The sequence below is a fragment of the Nothobranchius furzeri genome, chromosome 12 (genome assembly GCF_043380555.1).
Source record: "Nothobranchius furzeri strain GRZ-AD chromosome 12, NfurGRZ-RIMD1, whole genome shotgun sequence".
NCBI classification, from domain to species: domain Eukaryota; kingdom Metazoa; phylum Chordata; class Actinopteri; order Cyprinodontiformes; family Nothobranchiidae; genus Nothobranchius; species Nothobranchius furzeri.
In genome coordinates, this window is record NC_091752.1 from 4484783 (window position 1) to 4507939 (window position 23157).

At 41.7% G+C, this 23157-nt stretch overlaps 1 protein-coding gene across 3 annotated transcripts in view; it reads right to left on the reverse strand.

The window, feature by feature from the left end:
- The window catches only part of wdr11 (WD repeat domain 11), a 157924-nt gene that overhangs the window by 75664 nt on the left and 59103 nt on the right, over positions 1 to 23157 (reverse strand). For all 3 annotated transcript variants that reach the window (XM_070542160.1, XM_054749853.2, XM_070542161.1), the window contains exons 11-12: positions 20313 to 20397; positions 2463 to 2569 (exon numbers count right to left, since the gene is read on the reverse strand). In XM_070542160.1, the coding sequence (XP_070398261.1) occupies positions 2463 to 2569; positions 20313 to 20397 (192 nt within the window). The remainder of the gene's footprint in view (positions 1 to 2462; positions 2570 to 20312; positions 20398 to 23157) is intronic.

Below are 23157 nucleotides of genomic sequence, written 5' to 3' on the forward strand. Positions count from 1 at the left end.
GTCCATCACGTTATTCTAGCTAGCCCAGATCTGGCTTTGCTTCTAGTTCAGCTGCTCCAAGCTGATAACGTGTGATTTGTGCACATAGAGGGGTATACCATTTGGGATGACGGGAGCGATTTTGGGATGACGGAAGCGATTGGAGGGCGACCCGCAACCATGGACGGCACCGTCCATGTGGATACCTCACAGACTGGGACGTTGCTCGAGGTGAATCGCAAGCTGGACAATGTCTTAGCTGCGTTACCGGTGTTAGCGCGCAGGATTGATAACATCTCGAAAAGGGTCACCGGACGGTGTGGAGATGTTTAATCACTGAATTGGCTTCACTGGAGGACTTGAATGATCAATACAGACTTCAGGCAGAGAGGAAAAATTATCTCTGTCTGACCCAAACAAAGTTCAAAACCCCCACGCTGGAAGGAATGCAGACAAATGCTGTGAATCTCTATCCACCCACCCCCCCGCCTTCAGATTGTGGTCTCCACCGAGGTCATCAAGCTAAGGACTCACTGCTCTCTGTGCTTCCCCATGACCTCCCTCCCACCTGCGGAGCCAGCTGGTTGAGCGCCACACAGGCAGCCCCCGCTGATAAAACCAGGATCCCAGCCCCTCCCCCCTACCTACCGGGTCTCATGTTGTGAACTGTGACGTTTGTTGCTTACATGTCGGGTGTTTTTTTTGCATTGGAGCGCTACACCCTGCTGGTGTAACCCTGTTAATGCCTTTTTTCTTCCTCCCTGAACTTCCCTCATGTATTCCCTTACTCATCTACAAAGGAGCGCCGTCATGGCTGCTCCCATGGTCTGCCTGTATCTGTCTTGTCTATATGTGTGTGTGTGTAACCTTGGTCAGGTTGTACTATGGAGTCAAGTTCCTACGCTCTGAAAGGAGCGCTGGCAATAAAATTCATTCTGATTCTGATTCTGATATTCGGGGAGTGTTCAGAGGGCAGTTTGATGGGTGGATCACGATCAAATCATTAAAAATGGGATGTCCACAATGATTGGATGAGGTTTTTCCAGGATTGTATGTTTTAGAGGTGATTAATATTATTCACTTTTCTGACTGAACTTATTGGTTACTATTGGTATGTTAAGAGCATTTCAAGCAATATGGCATAAAAAGCTCCACTGAACCCTTACTGTCAGTGTAACATAATAGTTCAAGCTAATTTTCAAAATAAAATATCAAGCTGAAAAACATTGATAAAAATGTTGATATAGATTTCTTTTATTGTTTCTGTGCAGGCGGGTACCAAACAGTAGGCGTGTCAGCTTGGTCCTTGAAAGAGCCACTGTTAATTTTCACATGCTAAAGAGTTTTAACAAACTTCGCTGACAGTGATGTATTTCTCCATGGTAAATGGCCTGTATTTGATATAGCGCCTTCTAGAGTCCTGGAACCCCCCAAGGCGCTTTACAACACAATCAGTCATTCACCCATTCACACACACATTCACACACTGGTGGGGATGAGCTACAATGTAGCCACAGCTGCCCTGGGGCGCACTGACAGAGGCGAGGCTGCCGAGCACTGGCGCCACCGGTCCCTCCGACCACCACCAGCAGGCAAGGTGGGTTAAGTGTCTTGCCCAAGGACACAACGACAGCGACAGACTGAGCGGGGCTCGAACCTGCAACCTTCCGATTACGGAGCGAGCACTTAACTCCTGTGCCACCGTCGCCCCATGGTGCCTATGGCGTTAGGTACCATTCAGAAGTAAATATCACACAAGGGTCTCCTTTGGTTAGTATTATGTGTCACATTCCATTCCCCAAACGTGCTTGACCGGGCATTGTACCCACATTTTGGCAGCTGCTCCACAGCGCTGTAGCACACTTTAGAAGTCTCAAGCTTATCACTGTGTCATCAGGTGAGGCTGCAGGAGCTTCCTCCTTTTGCTGCTGCAGCAGAGCTCTGCCGTTTCACTAAGAAGCCAGGTAACTTTTTACTGTCAGCAAAGATCTACAACATGTATTGAAAATCTGGAATGTGTCATTTGTATGCAACAAGCGAGTGATTATGATTCATACTAGGAAGGCTGTCACAACATGTTTATGTTGAGAGTGTCCATCAACAGTTTAATAATTAATACTATTACAATAATGTATGAAGAGAAGCACAGCTTGATTTTGAGCAGCTGTTCTCTGGCAAATGAGGCCCAATTTTTGCACCCTGGTCCAAAGTGGTAGCTAACTCCATTGGCATAAGTAGGACATCTAGGCATTCCTTTGTGATCATTGAACTCCGTTTAGTTTTGACCTTAATTTAGAGAACGGTTAAGTGCCCCCTCAGATGAACAATTAAAGTCTCTTAATTAAAGAAAGTCAAATTGGAAGAGAAAGTCAAGAAATGAGAAGCTCAAGTGTCAATTTTCTCTGCATGAACAAAAAGTAAAAACTTCTTAGAACAATACCAAGAGTTCACCCTGAGGTGCAGTGTGTACGTGTGTGTATTACCGGTAGGCAGGTCGACATGCTGCAGTTCATTTCGCACCAGACCCATGTTGTTAGGGGAAGATGTGGCAAAGGACAGGAAACTGGTGAGACTCACCCATTCAATCCCCCTGTGGAACAGAACGCAACACAAAAGACAGGTTTCTCTGTGTTATCTAAAATATGCAGCACAGCTGTCAAATATTCTTCCAGTCCATCTTTAAAAGGCCGTAGGTTAGAGGAGACCTATGAAAAATCTCCCTCTTTCCTGGAAGATCTGCATTAACTGCATGGCTGGTCATTATGTTAATCAGTATTTGCATCTACGTGTGGCGTTTTATTAACCTCAGCCAGTTTAATGCATGACTCACTGAGATTGTTCATAAAGGAGGGATCATTACCAGCTATTTGTAGCCAAAGTGCAGACTGAAATTGAGTTAAGTGCTTCACTAAGCCCCTGGATCAGCTATGAAGGAGTTTTGAACATAGGCAACAAAGAGCTCTGGTAACCTGTTCTTGATTAAGAGCTTAGAAAACCATATCAACTGGTAAAGACGGAGCACAGTTTGACTCCTTACTTGGTATGCCAGAAAGAACTTCACACTTTCCAGATGGGAGGTGCAAAAATACCCTAAAGACTCAACAGGCACTTTAGTAGGTGAAGACAACTTGCTGAAGTTCAAATCGAGCTTCAGAATAAAGGAGAAAGGATAGTTAACGGGCTTTGAACGTGGTATGGTTGTTGATCCCACACAGGCTGGTCGGAGCATTTCAGAACCTGCTGATATACTGGTATTTTAACCCACAACCATGTCTAAGGTTTACAAAGAAGGGTCTGAACAAAGAAAACATCCAATGAGCAACAGTTGTGTGGATGAAAATATCTTGTTGAGGTCAGAAGAGAAAGGTCAGACTGGTACTAGGTGACAGGAAGACTCTCAGAACCACAGCAGCAGCAGCAGATGGACTCCAGCAGCAGAAGACTACAGCAGGTGTCACTCCTGTCAGCTAAAAATAGGAAACTTAGGCTTTCCTGGTCTGATAAGTTTGGATTTCAGCTGCTTGGGTCAGAATTTGGTGTCACCAACATGAAAGCATGGATCCATCCTGCCCTGTATCAACTTTTCATGCTGCTGCTGGTGGTGTAATGGTGGTGGTAGTGTTCTTGTCCCATTTTGGACCCTTTAGCACCACCTGAACCTGGTTTAAAGGTGTGGTTCACTTGTTTAACCGTTTTATATATATATATATATATATATATATATATATATATATATATATATATATATATATATATATATATATATATATATATATATATATATACACACACATATATATATACACATATATACATATACACATATATACACACACACACATATATATATATATATATATATATATATATATATATATATATATATATATATATACATATATATATACACACATATACACACATATACACACATATATATACATATACACACACACATATATATATATATATATATATATATATACACATATATATACATATACATATATATATATATACATATACATATATATATATATATATATATATATATATGTATATGTATATATATACACACATATATATACATATACATATATATACATATACATATACATATATATATATATACACACACACACACATATATATATATATATATATATATATATATATATATATATATATATATATATATATATATATATACACACTTACATATATATTAAAGGTGTCCCCCAAGTGTCAATTTTGGGACCATTACTGTTTTCACTCTACGTTAATGACTAGCCCAACGTATGTCGAAATGTAGATACCATTATGTATGCCGATGATACAGTCATTTTTACACATTCCAAAAGTCTTCAAGAGGCGGCTCAACAACTTTCAACTGCTTTAAATGACCTCCAGAAATGGCTAGAGGACTTGTGTCTTTGTCTCAACATCAAGAAAACTGTGAATGTTCTTCTCCAAACCAACATCAAGACTGACACCAGCAAAGGTATTTCTGAAAGGAGAAGAAATACAAAATGATGAACAATTCTAATACCTTGGGGTATGGTTGGACTCAAAATTATGTTTTAGAAAGCATGTGCAAAATATTGTCAAAAGTGTAAATTATAATTTGCATAATTTTAAACATACAAGAGCGTCCCTGACAGATTAAGCAGCAGGCACATTTTTACATTCAATGATACTGTCTCACATTGGCTATTACATCCCCAGCTGTTCATTTACTGCCTCTTCTGTAATCAGACCTGATGAGTCCTGCTACAAAAAGGCAATGGAAATCCTGGACAAAAAGCCAATGTTGTACCATCACTGTCCGATTCTGGATAAATATTCTCTACAGTTTCCAAAATTTTAAACATTTTAAATCTGCTTGCCTGGTGTACAAAGTTATTCATGGTCTAGCCCCTCCACCACTGAATGGTTTGATTATTCAAAAACCACATAGGGACTCTTCCCGAGTAACTCGAGCTACAGTTAGAGGTGACTGTGAGCTCCCTCTTAGGCGAACGATATTTTCTCAAAATGTTCTGTCATTCCAGGGCTCGACTTTTTGGAACAGCATTCCTACTCAAGTGAGAGAAAGCACAAGTTTTGTTACTTTCAAAAGACAATTGAAACTGTGGCTACAGGAAACTCAAAGATGCAGTCATAGATGATACTTTTATTTGTTTTTACTCTTGTCTTTTTCATAAAATATGTTAAATGTTTTTTCTAAACGTATGTTGTTGTCTGTCTTATCTCTTTTAACATTAACCTGCCAGAGGACTGCAGATGGAAATTAGCCCAAGGCTACAATCTGGCGTTTTACAGTTGTATTACATAAATATGCACTGTCCTCTCTTTAAATAAAGTGTAACGTCATAACATGGACTGATTTTAAAGATCCCACAGGTCATATGTAGCCAGAGAAAATAACCCTGGCTGCTACATGTTCTGCTGTATCTTCCCTTGTCAGGAGTTTGTGAGTCTGCACAACTCAGCATTTTAATCAGAAGACTTCATCAGCCGAGTGCAGCTTCATCAGATAACAAAGATGAACAGTGGCATTCCTTTCCCCAAGGTTCATTCACAAGAGAACTGTTTTAGATAAATATTTATTCCCAGAGAAAAGAAGATTTCATAATTAAAGGAATCATTTTATAATTCAAAATAAACATTGAAGAAAGAAGATTTTGTGATTAAAAATCATTACATATTGCCATGTATAATTAAGCAATGAAATGTTCAGGAATCTGCATTCAATGATGGTTTAGTGTTTACAGGATGAGGTTATCATTACACCAGACAGAGAGTAAGGTTAAGATTAAGAGTGCATGATACATAACTAACCTTGTCCCTAGACTCAGAGACTCTGTGTCTCAGAAAGTGCATTTCTGAGATTCTTGGTAAGTTGGTAATAGATAACAGCGGGCATATAAACCAGCCGTTTTGCTTTCTCGTCAGTCGTGAGAGCAAGCTGGAGACTGGCCATCTCTTAGCAGATCTCTAGCTCAGAAAGATTTTGACATGCTGTCAAAACCTTAAAGATTTTGTACCTGCAAAGCTGAACAATAAGATAGTTTTCCTGCAGAACAAAGCTGACTCAAACTCCTTCAGAGTTGATTTTAAGACGCTTGGTTCCATTTATCTATCGTTGTGACCCGGAGGCATCTGAAGACTGATTTGGTCGCATCGAGGTTTCTCTACGAACCAGGTGCAGTGGGGTTGTCGGCTCCTGGACATCTCGGATCCAATCAGGGTCTTCAAATGGGTGAGGTCGACACAACGAGATAGCGTCTGCATGTGGTTCTGATAATAGCAACTTAATAGTTTAGATGCAAACCAAATTCTCTTATGTCCAGAACACACCTCTCTGAAGATACAGAGATTCTGATTCATCATCTCATATTCACAAAGTTTTCAGACACCCAACTTTTAGTTTCATCCACTCACTGTCACGATCTGCTCCTACCTCCCTCTGACTCCTACTCTCTCCTGCCCCTGATTAGTTTTATTGGTGTCACCTGCCCCTTGTTAACCTGCCCATGTGTTCCTGATTGTTTCCCTGTGTATTTATACCTCCCGTCTTGTATGTGTCAGTGTTGGATCATTGTTGTGTTGTGTCTTGTTGTTTCCTGCCGTATCCTGCCATTAAATCCATTTTTATGTTATCCGTGCCTTCATTCCTGCCTCCTGGTCAGCTCCACCACACATGGTCCGCCGCCTCCCACTCCACATCACGACAGAATGATCCAACCAACCTGGACCTGTGGTGAGCTCTGAAACATATTCCTGGAGGACAAATTTTTTTTGCTTTGTCACCTTTTAGCGGAAGGAGATTCCGACTCAAGGGGTTTGGTGCATCCTACCTGTTTTCGGGGTGGTCGAACCCATTGAGGGTTTTTTGACGCATCCTACCAGTTCTCGGGGTGGTCGAACCCATTCTTCTCTCCTGCTTTTTTGCCCCATCCTGTTTTTCCACGGACGCAGCATATCCTGGAGTTTTGATGGAGTTACACCCCCTACGCACGCCAACATTCTCCGGGGTGGTAGGGCCGGTCTCCCCGCTCCTCTTCTGCTTCCCTTCACCCAAGCCTCCGCCTGCGTCCCAGCGGATCGTGATGTGCACCTGCTCTGACTGCTGTCTAGTACCTGCCACTGTTCCTGGTTTCCTCGCGTCACTGCCTTCAGTTCATCAACTTCCTGGTCCACGCCTGTGGGACCTACGCCTGCAGGTTCTCCACGCTGCAGCCTCTTCAGAGTCCCATGGCTGCAGCCTCTACAGAGTCCCACAGCTGCAGCCTCTTCGGAGCCCCGCACTGCAGCCTCTTCGGAGCCCCGCGCTGCAGCCTCTTCGGAGCCCCGCGCTGCAGCCTCTTCGGAGCCCCGCGCTGCAGCCTCTTCGGAGCCCCGCGCTGCAGCCTCTTCAGAGCCCCGTGCTGCAGCCTCTTCAGAGTCTCGCGCTGCAGCCTCTTCAGAGTCTCGCGCCTGCTGCTGCAGAGTTCCAGTATCTTTGTTCCCGAGTTTTAGGGTCTTCGTTCCCGTGTTCCAGTGTCTTCGTTCTTGAGTTCCAGTTCCCAAGTTCCAGTTCCCGAGTTCCAGAGTCCAAGTTCCCGAGTTCCAGAGTCCAAATTCCCGAGTTCCAAAGTCCAGGTTCCAGAGTCCAAGTTTCCAGAGTCCAAGTTCCCGAGTTCCCGCGTCCAGGTTCCAGAGTTCCAGAGTCAAAGTTTCTCGAGTCCAAGTTCCAGAGTTTCCGTGTCCAAGTTCCTGAGTTCCAGAGTCTAAGTTCCCGAGTTCCCGAGTCCAAGTTCCAGAGTCCAAGTTCCCGAGTTCCAGAGTCCAAGTTTCAGAGTTCCAGAGTCCGAGTTCCCGAGTTTACCTGGTCTCCAGTGTTTCCTTAGTCTACGTCACGAGTCTCCTGAGTCCCTGTGTCTTCTGAGTATGTGGTTCTTGTGGGCATCTGGTATCCGCCCTTTAGGGGGGGGGGGGGGGGGGATACTGTCACAATCTGCTCCTACCCCCCTCTGACTTCTACTCTCTCCTGCCCCTGATAAGTTTTTATTGGTCTCACCTGCCCCTTGTTAACCTGCCCATGTGTTCCTGATTGTTTCCCTGTGTATTTACACCTCCCGTCTTGTATGTGTTGGTGGGATCATTGTTGTTGTTGTGTGTCTTGTTGTTTCCTGCCGTATCCTGCCATTAATTCCATTTTTATGTTATCCGAGCCTGCATTCCTGCCTCCTGGTCAGCCCCACCACACATGGTCCGCCGTCACCCACACCACATCACGACAGAATGGTCCCACCAACACATACAAGACGGGAGGTATAAATACACAGGGAAACAATCAGGAACACAAGGGCAGGTTAACAAGGGGCAGGAGAGACCAATAAAAACTAATCAGGGGCAGGAGAGAGTAGGAGTCAGAGGGAGGTAGGAGCAGATGGTGACACTCACAGGATAATAGTTTAAACTATTTGTCAAGGCTTAATTGTTTGTAAAATAAATTCTTATTTGTTTGCAAACACTGACTGGTTCTTGAATCATAAACGAAGTGTGAACGATCCCTCAATAATTAAAGGAATCTTAGAACCTTCTAATTAATCATCCTAAGACCAAGGATAAGACCCCTAAATGGGGTGGGGGTGGGGGGGGGGCAATTACTTTTTCACACAGGGCAATGTAGTTTCCGATTTTGTTCTCTCCCTAAATAATAAAAACCATAATTTCAAAACTGCATTTTATGTTTACTTGTGTTATCTTTGACTAACGGTTAAATGTGTTTGATGATCAGAATCATTTTGTGTGACAAACTTGCAAAAGAATAAGAAATCAGGAAGGGGACAAATAGTTTTTCACGCCACTGTATGAATAATTTGAGAAGCTGACCCAGCTGAGGGAGCACAATCTCATACATAATGGGATGGTAAATAGCTACATGATTAATTAGTCAATTCCCCTGCTAAGTGAAAATGAGAAAATCCTAAGTAGCTCAGAGTCCTTAGGCGTTCCTGTACAGGGTCAAAGGCCACTGGGCTCATTATCAGAAAGCATCTCTGCTTCAAACAGCTTCAAGTCTTACATTTTAATCTCCAGGAACACGAAAAATCCAATAAAACAGGTTTTCAAACACAAGATATCCGAGAAAATATCTGGTATAACGAATGACTCACTAATTTCTACTTTTCTTTACTTGTTGTCTTTGTGTGTTACTTCTGATAAAGTGAGTATTCAAGTACACCAAAGCAAATGTTCAACAAAAATCTAATTACCCCACAGAGCGCCTATATGAGCAGGAGGAAACATAAATATCAAGTTTTAAGATGCACAGAACCCAGACTGTAGAATACATTCTCCAACACCAGCAAAAGGGCAGTAAAATCTCCCACCAGCCATCCTGTTGAATAACCGATATACCTAAACCATTCATCTAAGCAGGGTATATGAGATGCACAGCTCATTAAAGTTTAGTTTAGCTTTGCATTTGGCGGACACCAACTTTTCTCATTAAATAAAGCCAGGCTCTGCAGGAATGTATCGTGTGTTCGTCACAATCAATCTTCTAACAGCATCAACTGATTCAATCTTGAGTTCAATTAATCCTGGTGAAATAGTTTTGCTGCTCATTAGAAAATGCTAAGTAACAAAGCACGTTGTTGAGCTTTAGCAGATGCATAGTGGGACACCCAGACAGTTTTGGCTCTGTGGATGCTGAAATATTAGCATGTGAATTTTGGGTAAGTACGATGCAATCTTACAAAGGAGACAAAGCTAATTTGCATGAATTTTCCTATCTAGGAAAACTAAATATCAATTTTGCTTTGAAATGACCCTTTGTGACCTTAACAAACATTAGTTTTATATGCTTACTTTATAATGTATCCATTATAAACATACAAATTGTGTGACATGCATTAGAGCTGGGGTCACCAACCTGGTGCCCACAGGCCTTTTCTCCATATAGCACAAGTCTAAATTAAAATTTAAAAAGCTTTGCTGCCATGTTTTTAATCACAAATGCATCAATATAAATTTTAAAACTACATTTTTAAAGAGACATTCAAATATGATTATCATACATGAAGTTTGGTTTACCTCTGATCTAAACTAGTTCAAAGGTCACCATTGTATCAACATGGTTGCCCTTCATGTGGCTCAACACCCATGAAGTAGCTCACAAAGGTTGGTGATCCCTGCGTAATACCCCAGAGTCATAGAATATCAAAACTGTAATGATTATTTGTATTGATTGTGTAAATAGATGATCATTAATGAGCAGAAATGAGCAAAAGAATACATTTATAATAAACGTATTATAAAGCTTTTTAAATGATATAGTAGTTTTCAGTTCTATATGAATGCAAGAGTTATTAAATACCATGAGCAGGCCTGCACGCTCTTTATAGTGTTGCTGGGGTGTTAGTGGATCTTTCTAAAGCATTTGAATCAGTAAATCATGATCACTTTTCTTTAAAAACTTTATGAGAATGGTTTGAGGAACTGTTTATGGCACAGAAAACTGTTTTTTTTAAAGATTATGAATCAAGACTGACGTTGATAAAATGTGGAAACGTTGTTAATTATTTACTTAAATGGTATTTCTAGAGTACAATTCCACATTTCCTGTGGTTTTTGTAGATGATACCAATCTCTTGATTGGAAATAGATATATGACAAGTAAATGAAATAAGGACCTTGTCTAGTTTGATTTGCTTTACTGGTAATAAAACACATAAAGGTAATCAAACCAAAAATTTGTGTTAAAATTAGAAAATCCATTTCATCAGCATGTTTTTCTGTGTGATTTTTCAGGCTGATGCTAAACTTTGTGGGAAAATCTATATCAACATGTCTTCAAAAGGATAATTCTTGTTTGGTAATATAAGCTTATACTACAGCTTAATGAATCCCTATCTTACATAATGTAGTATTGTTTAGGGGCAACTATAACAATTCACCTTAATGACAAATATTGTTTTACATTAACATAATACATTTGTTTTGTAAAACTGTATACTGGTTAAACCAAAAAAAAAAAAAAAGGGGGTAAATGTTCTGTATTTGTATAGTGCCTTCTTAGGGTTCTACAACCCCCCAAGGCGCTTCACAACACACTTCTCATTCACACACACACACATTCACACCCTGGTGAGGATGAGCTACGATGTAGCCACAGCTGCACTGGGATGCACGGACAGAAACGAGGCCTGCCGAACATTGGCGCCACCTCTCCGACCACCTCCAGCAGGCAAGATGGGTTAAGTGTCTTGCCCAAGGACACAACAGCAGCCTTCTCTGGTCGGAGCCGGGTTCGAACCTGCAACCTTCTGATTACTGGGCAACCCGCCCTACCTCCTAAGCTACTGCTGTCCAAGTCCATTGTTTTCAGTAATTCATCTTAGACTAAGAGCATTTAAAGGCTCAGGAAGCCCTTGCAGGTGTTTTGGCTAAATTAGCCGTAATCATCTAAATGATAACAAATACAGGCTTGGAATATCTTGCTTGCCGTGTAATGCGTATGTCACATATTAGTTTCACATTTTAAGCTCAGTTACGGAAATAAATGAACTTTTGCATGATATTCCAAGTCTACACAAGCCAGTCCCAGAACCTACTTAGTGTCCCGGTGGTCTAACCTGCATTTAAATAGAATTATTTCTGACCAGTATCAAAAGAGCGATATGCAATGAAAAGAATGAGTTTGCCTGCAGTCGTGCTCCACAAAGACTACAGAGACTTTCTGTAACATTATTTTCACATCTGGAAAAACTCAAGAGTAAGACATGAAGTAACTACCATGCTGTGGAATCTGCAGCTCTGTGTTTTATTGTAAAGGAAGCTGTCAAAGCAACCGACCTTGCTAGAGTGATGACTTTTTGCAAAGTTCCAACATGTGTACGGGTGTAGCCTAAAAACTAATGAAAAAGCAGGCAAAAACGTGTGAAGCAGCATGCACACGTGTCCAAGTGATTCTCTTGAGAATTACGTAGACAAGTCACATAGCAGCTTATAACAGCCTTAAAAATTAGTCAAAAGTTAAAACAGACATTTAGTTAAACCTCAAATCTTTCTAAGAGCGCTTTTCAAAGATTTGCAGAATGGTTACCGTAATTTCCGGACTATAGAGCGCACCTCAATATAAGCCACACCGGACTAAAAGCCGCAGATATCTACTGAATTGAAAACGTAGTCTAACTGAACGTAACTGAACTGATCAGTATCAAACAAAACAGAAAAGTTATTGTTTAGTTTATTCATCATCCTCCTGCGCACTGAAACCACTGAAATCCTCTTCTTCAGTGTCGGAGTTGAACAGCCTCAGAAGAGCTTCGTCACACACCTTTTCTGTGGCGATGTCAGTGTCGCTCTCCGTGTTGCTGTCATCATCCCGGAGTGAAGCTGGAAAAACGAGCAGCGCCGTTTTACCGTGGAAAAAATCCTCCTGGGTGCTTTCCGTAGCACTCCTTTAACCATTCCTTCTTAGAGTTTCCAGCATCCATCCTTTCTGGTTGACTAAAGCCGCATGGTTCAAAGCGTGGGAAAAATTAGCGGCTTATAGTCCGGAAAATACGGTATGTAAAAATCCTTTAAAGAGTCCCAAAACACTGAGCAGAATCCTAATGGGGTTGGTTTGGTCACTTTTTAATGGTTTGATCTTGCTTAAAGGAGCCATATCATGGCTTCTGCCGCTGGACTACCAAGACCAAAACAACAGCCTTGCCTAAAGCCTAATTTATACTTCTGAGGTATCCTGTCACGTACCTGGTCTAAGATAGTGTGTTTATATTGTGTTTTTTGTATTTAAGAATCTTTTAAACACGGACAAACTTGTCACTCATCCTCATCCACCTCTTCATGCGCCCACCACCTCTAAACCCACCTTTCTCATCATTTCCAAGAAGTATAAATTAGACATAAGCCTAATTTATACTTCTCCGTCTGCGTCGGGACTGACGCACGCAACGCCATTATCCGTCCTTTTGAGGGTTCTCCAACAGGCTCGCAAGGACGAACGGAGTCAAGCTCTCTTTTCTAAACATCCGTCCATCAAGACGGATAATGCAAGCTTGTGATTGGTCAGGACGCCGCTGTCTACAGCACCGTCATTGCACCCTCAAAAACATAAAGAGAGATGAGGTTATCTAACAGAGAAGCTTGAAGAATACCTCACAGAAAAACTCGTGTGTAATATGAATGTTTAATTCCCCCGTGACTGGAGGAGTGAAAATGAACGCAGCAAGCGTTTTATTTGTGGACGGAAATTACGGGAAAAGTGGGTTTAGAGGTGACGAGTACGTACATGAAGAGGTGGAGGAGGATGAGTGACAAATTTGTCCGTGTTAAAAAGTCTCATGAATACAAAAACACAATATGAACACACTATCTTGGACCGGATACATGACAGGATACCGCAGAATAGCGCTACGCCCTCTGGTGTCCTGGCGGGGAATTGCTTTGCAACACTCCCCAGGAGACGGAGAAGTATGAGGGCAAAATGTCTCCGTGTGAGTGTGTCTCCCTCGTGGAGCTGACGGAGAAGTATAAATGAGGTTTTAGACGCTGTTGTAGGTGTATATTGTCGGAGTGGGCGTGGGCGAAGCTTCGCTGAAACAAACTGTTTCAGTTCCGAGTATAAATTCAGGCTGACAAAAATAACCCATATTTAAGGTCCTTTACATCTCATTAGTGTCAACCATAATATTTTAGTATATATTCTGCTCACCTTTGGTCTCAAAGATTTAAAATGACATGATCTGGCCCCTTTAAAAATTACACAATGATATTCATGACTCTTATCCAGAGTGATTACAAGTTATCAGACATCAGTTTTTAGTCAGTGGGATGAAACTAGCCTTGAAATCTAGAACAGCAATAAAAAAAGGTTTGTTCAGTTGATTGGTCTAGCAACAGCCCATTCTAGCCTCAGCAGGTCTACCATACCAAACAGTTTTGTGTCTCCCAATCACAGTACTCTACGTTTGTTGAGTGGGAAAGCTGTGATAGAGAAAAACAACAACTATGGCGTTGGCTCAGGAATGGTGCTCATTTGAAATAGCTATGGTGTAAAATTTGGACGATTCAGATAGAGGTGCCTTAAGTCATTTACTAGAAAAAAGGCAGAAATTGCAGCTTCTTCTTCGACGGTGTATGGTGGACTGTCCTGTTGAGTGTTTGCCGTAGCGATGAATACGTCACGTTGTTCGTTACTCTGATTGGTCCTAGGGCTGTCCAGCTGCGTACAGAGAGTTTACAAGACAACCATAGATTCTGCCCATTGACTGGGTGATTTCAATGGCTTGTGGCCAGATTATAGATTTACATTTATAGGATGGCTTGTCAGATCAGGATAAAACCAGAATCCCTGGACAAAACTCACACATCCATGGGGAAATCACGCTGACATGACGCAGAAAGGCCACAGCCGGGATTCAAATCTGCAGCCTTCTTGTTGCAAGGCAGCAGTGCTACCAACTGCACTACCATACAACCACACTGCAGTTGTTTCATGTTCTTTGTTTTACTTGGAAACTCAAAAATGTTTGATGAGAATGAAAAGATTAAACGTGCAATAAATCCTGGCTGATTCAGCTCATACTTTGGTCCTTCTCACCGAATCCTACGTTTGTGACACATCCGCATCAAGGTACGGAGAAGTACGGAAACAGATCTGCAGCAAAATAAAGTTGCAATATGTATGATGTGGGAGAAGATGCATAGAACACAGTGTTCTGAACAAAGGATGCTGTTGACACACAGCTGATTCCCTGATGCTGGCTTTCTGTGTGTGAACACTGTTTGATCTGTGTGATACCAAAGCACAACAGTGAAGGCTTTGCAAACAATTCTTTTTATTTTTTGAGCCAGTGGAGTACAAATATATGAAACCAGCTGAAATTCCGCCTTTGTCATGCAGCCTTCTACCAACATCTATCTGAGTCACAACACAGATGCTACACTTAATTTAGATCACTGATTTGGTTCAATTTTAATTATTATAAATGGCTTTATTGATCCTTATCTCTGACGTTTTCATAATGTTTTACTGTTACACCCACAAGAGTATTAATATGTCACTTACGAAAAGCCAAATAATTACTATGATTTAGACTTAAAGCAAACATGATTATATTTACTTAGCAAATTAATTGATCTATTTCTAGAATATAGAGATTTATCAAACAATTGAACCTAATGTTTTACTTTTGCTTTTTAAAAGTGTACTATATAAAAGAAAAGAAGGAAATCCATACTAAATTTGGTTTCATTGCTGTTGTACAAGAGTAATAGAATATTTTACAAGGCCCTGCTTTTCAGACCAACTATTTTTAACCCAATTAAGAATAAAAATAACTGCTATGTAAAAACAAGAGGACATAATGAACATAAAACTGCGGAAAATATTAACAAAGATATTTATCTTGTTAAAATAGAAAATACCTTCAAATAAAAATGTCACATGTCACATCTGAAGGATTGTCTAAATAACTGTAAAGAATTAGTCAAAGCTACAGGGAGAGTTGTTATTGATGGTAAATCCCACGACCCCCCAAGGCGCTTTGCAACGCAACAGTCATTTACACACTGATGGTGATGAATCACAACGTAGCGGAGAAGCAAACCTGCATCATAATCGGCACCACTGGTCCCTCCAACTATCACTAGCAGGTAAAGAGGGTGGAGTGTCCTGCCCACGGACATGACAACTATGACGGACTGAGCGGGGAGCAAACCTGCAACCCTCCAGTTATGGATCAAGCACATAACTCCTCTGTCTCTGTTGTCCTGATCAGTCGCTCTGATCCGTATCAGATTGGTGTGAGGAAAGCTGGTGTGTTGTGTTTTCTGCATGTGACCCACGAAATCACGGTTAGTGCTACAGCGTCTCCCTCTCCCCCGCAGCTGTGCGTGCACCGTAACAATGACATATTACTTATATGACGAGTGTGGACTACTATAGATGCAACATATTGAGATTTTGATTAGAAGCCATGTCGCCCAGCCCTAACTTCTTCTACATTACATTTCACTACTATGGACAGCCAATAAAGTTTCAGACCCATCTCTAAACTTCCGTTCATCTCCAAGATCTTGGAAAAGGTTGTGGCTAAACAGCTCACAGCTGCTCTTGATGAACATAACATCTATGATAGCTTCCAGTCAGGTTTTCGTAGAGCTCATTCTACTGAAACAGCTCTTCTTAGGGTCTCTAATGACCTTCTGACTCACAGTGATGCAGGGGACTGTTCTGTTCTGGTCCTGCTGGACCTGACTGCAGCCTTTAACACTGTTGACCATCACCTGCTACTGGAGAGGCTGAGAGACTGGGTAGGCCTATCAGGATCTGCTCTGGAGTGGTTCTCCTCCTATCTGTCTGGGTATTCCTTCTTTGTGGCCATCTGCCAGTTTAGGTCCTCCAACACCTTCCTCACCCATGGTGTCCCACAAGGTTCTGTGCTGGGACCTCTACTCTTCTTCCTCTATCTGCTTCCTTTTCAGCACATCCCGAGCTCTTTTAAAAGAATCTCCTACCATCTTTATGCAGATGACATCCAACTGTACATCTCCTTTAAGCCCCATGAGATGTCTAAGCTGCAGCTGTTACACACCTGCTTAGACTCAATTAAAACCTGGATGGCGGGGAGCTTTCTACAGCTGAATGAAGATAAGACTGAGATCCTCATCTGTGCCCCAGACAAGCTGGTTCCCAAAGTCAGAGACTCTCTTGGTCAGCTTGCTTCCCACACTAAACCTTCTGTCAGGAATCTTGGCTCTCACCCTGGATTCTCATGTCAGGTCTCTTGTTCGCACTTCCTTCTTCCATCTCAGGAACGTTGCTAAGCTGAGTCCCATTCTGTCCCGCTCTGAACTTGAGACAGTTCTCCACACTTTCATCTCCTCACACTTAGACTACTGTAACTCTCTTTCCACGTGTCTGAGCAGAACCTCCCTGAACCGTCTACAGGTGGTTCAGAATGCCTGTGCTCGGCTTCTGACCAAGTCCTCCAAACACACCCACATCACCCCGCTTCTCCTCCAGCTTCACTGGCTGCTAGTCAACTTCAAGGTTCATTTCAAGATCCTGGTTCTTGTCTTTAGGCTCTTACATGGTGTAGCGTTATGAATCTTATAATGGTCTGCCCTTAACAGCTGCCCCTTCACACAGTAACATCGCCAAGGTCGGACGCTTGGTTCAGTATGTTTACATTCCAGGAGAAGAGACAGAAGAAGAGAAGAAGAACGCTTTCCTTTAATTAAAGTACTTTATTCGTGAAAAAGCTAATCAGAGCATATGTTGATCATTAACAATCAGGTGAATGATCTGTGAAATAAAGATGTCATGAGTTATGTGTTTAATGAATAAACAGGACTGCACCAGACATACTGATCTACATTACCATGAAAACGCATGACACATTGTTTTCAACCAGTCAGAACTTTCGTCTGTCGTAGAGAGAACCTGGGTTGTTTACTTAATTTGTCCAATCCGGTTTACTAAGATTTGTAAACAATGAGGGGATATAAAACAAGGCAACGCCATTTTATATTCAGTTCCATGTTAACCTCAGTTCCGTTCATGTGGAGGTCCTAAGGATTTCCATCGTCATCATTAAGAAAGTTACAGGCTGGCCAGCGGTACTTTCTATTTTAAGCTGAGAACTGTCAAGCTGGACATTTCTGTCGTTTGAACCAACAAGACGACGTTCCTTCAAAATAAGAGTGAACTTGCTGACGCCTGCCGACTGCTATCGGAGCTATCCTCAGACGGGCTTTGTAGTGCTGCGACCGCTGTTCTACCAGCTCCAGTACATCCGAGGGTCCCAGGACCTGGCATTTCCTGATCTACACGGGAGACTCCATAGGTACGTGGTCACGGCACAAAATGGCGGCTCATGTCATCAGCTTCTGAAGCCTCGTGGTAGCCTAGTCATAACAACCAGATTTGCTACGTCAGCCTAGAGATTCTGAACAACACACACACACACCAACACGAAACATCCAAATCCATATGCATTCATCATTGAGATAGCCCTGGTAGATTGTAAGAATTTATAATTATAGAAATTAAAGATTCTTAAATGATCCCAACTCTCTCTTTTCTTGTCTCTCAGTCAATACAGAGTGTTTAAGTAAACTCCCTGATGATAAAAATGACCACTTCTGATTAATTACTTAGATCTAATTACAGTGTATAAATATACAACTTCAGATCACTACAATGGACAAGCAGCACCATCATACATCAGTGATCTTCTCAGTCCCTACACCCCCAGCTGGTCCCTGAGGTCCAGTGATCAAAACCTACTGGTTGTGCAGCACCAGGCTAAATATCAAAGGTGACAGATCATCTGCTGCTGTGGCCCCCAGACTCTGGACCTCTCTCCCCTTGAGCCTGAGATCAGTGGACCTTGATGTGTAATCTGCAGCTCTGTGTTTTATTGTAAAGGAAGCTGTCAAAGCAACCAACCTTGCTAGAGTGACAACTTTTTGCAAAGTTCCAACATGTGTACGGGTGTAGCCTAAAAACTGATGAAATAGCAGGCAACAACATGAGAAGCAGCATGCACACGTGTCCGAGTGATTCTCTTGAGAATTACCCAGACTAGTCACATAGCAGCTTATAACAGCCTTAAAAACAGTCAAAAGTTAAAACAGACATTTAATTAAACCTCAAATCTTTTTAAAAGATTTGCAGAATGGTTATGTAAAAATCCTTTAAAGAGTCCCAAAACACTGAGCGGAATCCTAATAGGGTTGGTTTGGTCACTTTTTAAAGCTTTGATCTTGCTTAAAGGAGCCATATCATGGCTTCTGCCAGTGGACTACCAAGACCAAAACAACAGCAGCCTCGCCTAAAGCCTAATTTATACTTCTGAGGTATCCTGTCACGTACCTGGTCTAAGATAGTGTGTTTAAATTGTGTTTTTTGTATTTAAGAATCTTTTAAACACGGACAAATTTGTCAATCATCCTCATCCACCTCTTTATGCGCTTACCACCTCTAAACCCACCTTTCTCATCATTTCCAAGAAGTATCAATTAGACATAAGCCTAATTTATACTTCTCCGTCTGCGTCGGGACGGACGCACGCAACGCCATTATCCGTCCTTTTGAGGGTTCTCCAACAGGCTCGCAAGGACGAACGGAGTCGAGCTCTCTTTTCTAAACATCCATCCGTCAAGACGGAGAATGCAAGCTTGTGATTGGTGATGACGCCGCTGCATACAGTACCGTCATTACTCAAAAACATAAAGAGAGATGAGGTTATCTAACGGAGAAGCTTGAATACCTCGCGGAAAAACTCGTATGTAATATTAACGTTTAATTCCCCCGTGACTAGAGGAGTGAAAATAAATGCAGCAAGAGATTTATTTGTGGACGGAAGTTACGGGAAACTTGGGTTTAGAGGTGACGAGTACGTACATGAAGAGGTGGAGGAGGATGAGTGACAAATTTGTCAGCGTTAAAAAGTCTCATGAATACAAAAAAACATAATATGAACACACTATCTTGGACCGGATACATGACAGGAAACCACAGAACAGCGCTACGCCCTCTGGTGTCCTGGCTGGAAATTGCTTTGCAACGCTCCCCAGGAGACGGAGAAGTATGAGGGCTAATTGTCTCCGTGTGAGTGCGTCTCCCTTGTGGAGCTGACGGAGAAGTATAAATTAGGCTTTTTGACAGATAATTTGCTGCTGTGGCCCCCAGACTATTGAACTCTCTCCCCCTGAGCCTGAGATCAGTGGACTCAGTGGTCTCCTTTAAAAAGCAGCTGAAAACTCACCTGTTCAATCTTTGGTGGGACCTTCATCAGCACCTCTCCTTATTTTTTTCTTATTCCGCCTTTCCCAGGATCCAATAATTTCCCTCTTTCCTATTCATTTTCTCTTTCCATTTCCTTACCTTTTTTTAGTCACAATTTTAATATTTTTCTCATTTTAAACATATTTTTAATCATTTTTAAATCTTTTTAATACTTTAATTAAATCTAATTTTTTTGTGAAGCTCCTTGTGCTTTTTATCTTGAGAGGCGCAATATAAAAGATTGTTATCTTTCTTTCCTCTTAAAGGGTAATGTTTGAAATGTCTGAGTTAATTTCACATGAATGATCAAATTGACAGAGCACCCAATTACTCAAATGTGTCATGGCTTAACTTCAAGTTTTTTCTGAATAAAATACGGAGAATATTGAACAGTAACTGCATATAGCTCAAGCTGTGAGCCTTGGGGGGCTTGAATAACCTTAGAAGTGCTATATCAAATATGGGCCAAGTACACAATTAAGGCCTGGTTGACCTGGAAACAAAAATGTTCCTAAACAGAAGGAAAAAGTCTTACCTGACTTCACAGGAGTGGACACTGAGTTCTTTGTGCAGAAGACCACTGGTCAGGTTATAAACCAGTACAGACCCATTGCTGGTGCCTAAGAGGAGGAGACAGGAAAGAGCAGAGCATAAAAATATCAGTAAGAGACAGACGAGAGTCACAGTTACTTATCCTAGCAGCATCTAGTTTTACGTGTGATCAGGCACGAGGCGTCAGTGTGAAACCTCGCCGTGTTCCCCGTCATGGTGGATGTTCTGCACAGCAGCAGCTGTCTGATCTGTTGCTGGAGACATCCCCTCAACTCCATCCTTAAATATCACCCAATTTATTTCTGCAGGTTACATTTGATCAGATCAGAAACTCTCAGGAGGTCTAAAAATGTGAGGATTTGTTTATGTTGTTCTTACTACAAAAAACAAACATCTATAATAATTTGCTTACTCGTCTGATAATTAAAAGTTTGAACCATGTTTTGTTCACTTAAAGAGCAAGTCGCCCCCAATCAACATTTTTTTTCCTGATAAACTATATAAATGCGTGTCTAATTGTGCTGCAGACACGTGTAGTCGATAGTTTTGCACTTTAGGGCAATTTAGTTAAAATTTTTATTTTCTGCCTAAAACTGTCAGGGCTGTGCCGTTGTCACGCAAAAACTCTGCACTGCATTTGAATTTAAATCTGCCATCGCTAATGGCTAAGAGGTACCCTAGAACGTTAGCTGGTACCATATGATGTCACAATGTCGTTGTGAGTCTGTGTGTGTGCGTATTTGTTAGCGGCTCCTCCCTCTCGGGGAACAGCAACAGCATTTGTTGCATTTTTCAAACATGATGTGGGAGTTGAGTAAGAATCTCGTAGGGGGTGACTTGCTCTTTAACTTCCAATCAAAGTTTTGAAATTATTCATGATAAAGAAATAAATGAAATGAAATTAACCATTTGCAATCGTTTGTCATTTAATTTAGAACAGATGAGACAAAGTAACCCTGAGAATCTTTTCAACTTAGTCAGATCTTAATATACTGTTGATGAAATATCTGTTTATATTGCAACAAAGAAGAGATAGGTTTCTGAGTCTGCTTTAGGTTTCTGAGTCTGCTTTAGGTTTATTACATCTATATAAATTTAAGAAAGAATAACTAGACGTGTCTGTTGCCATATTCCCCAATACAGTTCAGTTCAGTTTATTTATATAGCGCCAAATCACGACAAGAGTCGTCTCAAGGCACTTCACAAAGTAAATATTCCAAAACAGGTCAGTTCATGAAGCCAATCAGTGAAATGTTTCCTGTATATGGAATCCAGCAGGTTTCATTGAGTCACTGACTAGAGTCAGAGTCTTTACAGCAATCGTACTAAGAAAGCATGCAGCGACAATGGAGAGGAAAACTCCCTTTTAACAGGAAGAGTTAGATGTGTGTGGAAAAATCATTGTGTAACCAGCCTAATCTGGCAGTATTGTGTTTGTTCCGGAACTGCACTGCTCTGGGTGGCTGCATGTTGGAGTAGCTCTGTTGACTATTTGTAAGTTTTGCCTTTATTTGGATGTTTTTTCTTCTGGTTTCTCAAGAAAAGCGGTGTTTTTTGGACATTTTGCTTTTCTGTTTCTGGTGCTGTGAAGCTTAGAGGATTTTTACTGCTATTTTTTCACTTTTTGAGCATTTGTTATGATGTGTAACCATGGCAACAAGCTGGTTTACAATTGGGAGCAGCTAATTAACATTGGAAAGGCTGAAATAATACCTCAACTGAAGCCACAAATCCCAAATGAGCTAAAACGCAAGAAGTGTGGGTGCAGAGCGGGAGCAAAACGGAGACAGAGAAAGAGGAAAATTCAAACCATCTCTTCCATCGATCATAATGGGCAATGTGAGATCACTGGCCAACAAGATGGATGAACTCCAAGCCCTTTCAAGGGCTCAGCCAGAGTATCGGCAGTTTATGTGTTTTACTGAGACGTGGCTGCAGGATCATATCCCCGATTCCGGCGTCTCTCTGCCAGGATTCCTGACTGTACGAGCAGACAGAGATCTGAAGAGGAGCGGGAAAAGAAAAGGAGGGGGAGTGGCAGTGCTTGTCAAAAACAGATTGTGCCACCCAGGTCATGTTTCAGTGAAATGTCGTCTCTGCAGCCCAGATGTTGAACTCTTGGCATTAAGTTGTCGCCCATATTATTTGCCAAGAGAGTTCACCAATGTTGTCCTGGCAACCGTTTATATTACACCTTCAGCCATTGCTGAAAGTGCATGTGATGCCATCAGTTCCGTTGTCACTAAGCTACAAACCCAGAACCCCAATGCATTTGTGGCTATATCTGGTGATTTTAATCATGCCTCGCTCTCTGCTTCACTTCCAACATTTCAACAGTCTGTCAGCTGCTCCACCAGAGAAAACAAGACAAGGGATTTCTGTTATGCAAACGTAAGGAATGCATACATTTCCAAAACAAGACCTCCTCTGGGACAATCAAATCACAATCTAGTTTATCTCTGCTCAGAATACAAACCACTTGTTCAGAGGCAACCTGTGACAAGAAGAACTGGGAGAAAATGGTCACAGGACGCTGAAGAAGCCCTGCAGGGTTGTTTTGAGACCACAGATTGGATGACTGTCTGCCAAGGATATGAAGAGGACATCAATGCCACGACTGGATGTGTCACTGACTATAAAAACTTCTGTGTGGACAACATCATACCCACCAGAACAGTGAGATGCTTTGCTAATAACAAACCCTGGATCACCAGTGAACTGAAGAATCTGCTAAATGAGAAAAAAAGAGCCTTCAAGGAGGGAGACAGGGAATTATTGAGGAGTATACAGAAGCAACTGAAGATCAAGATCAGAGACAGCAATGAGGC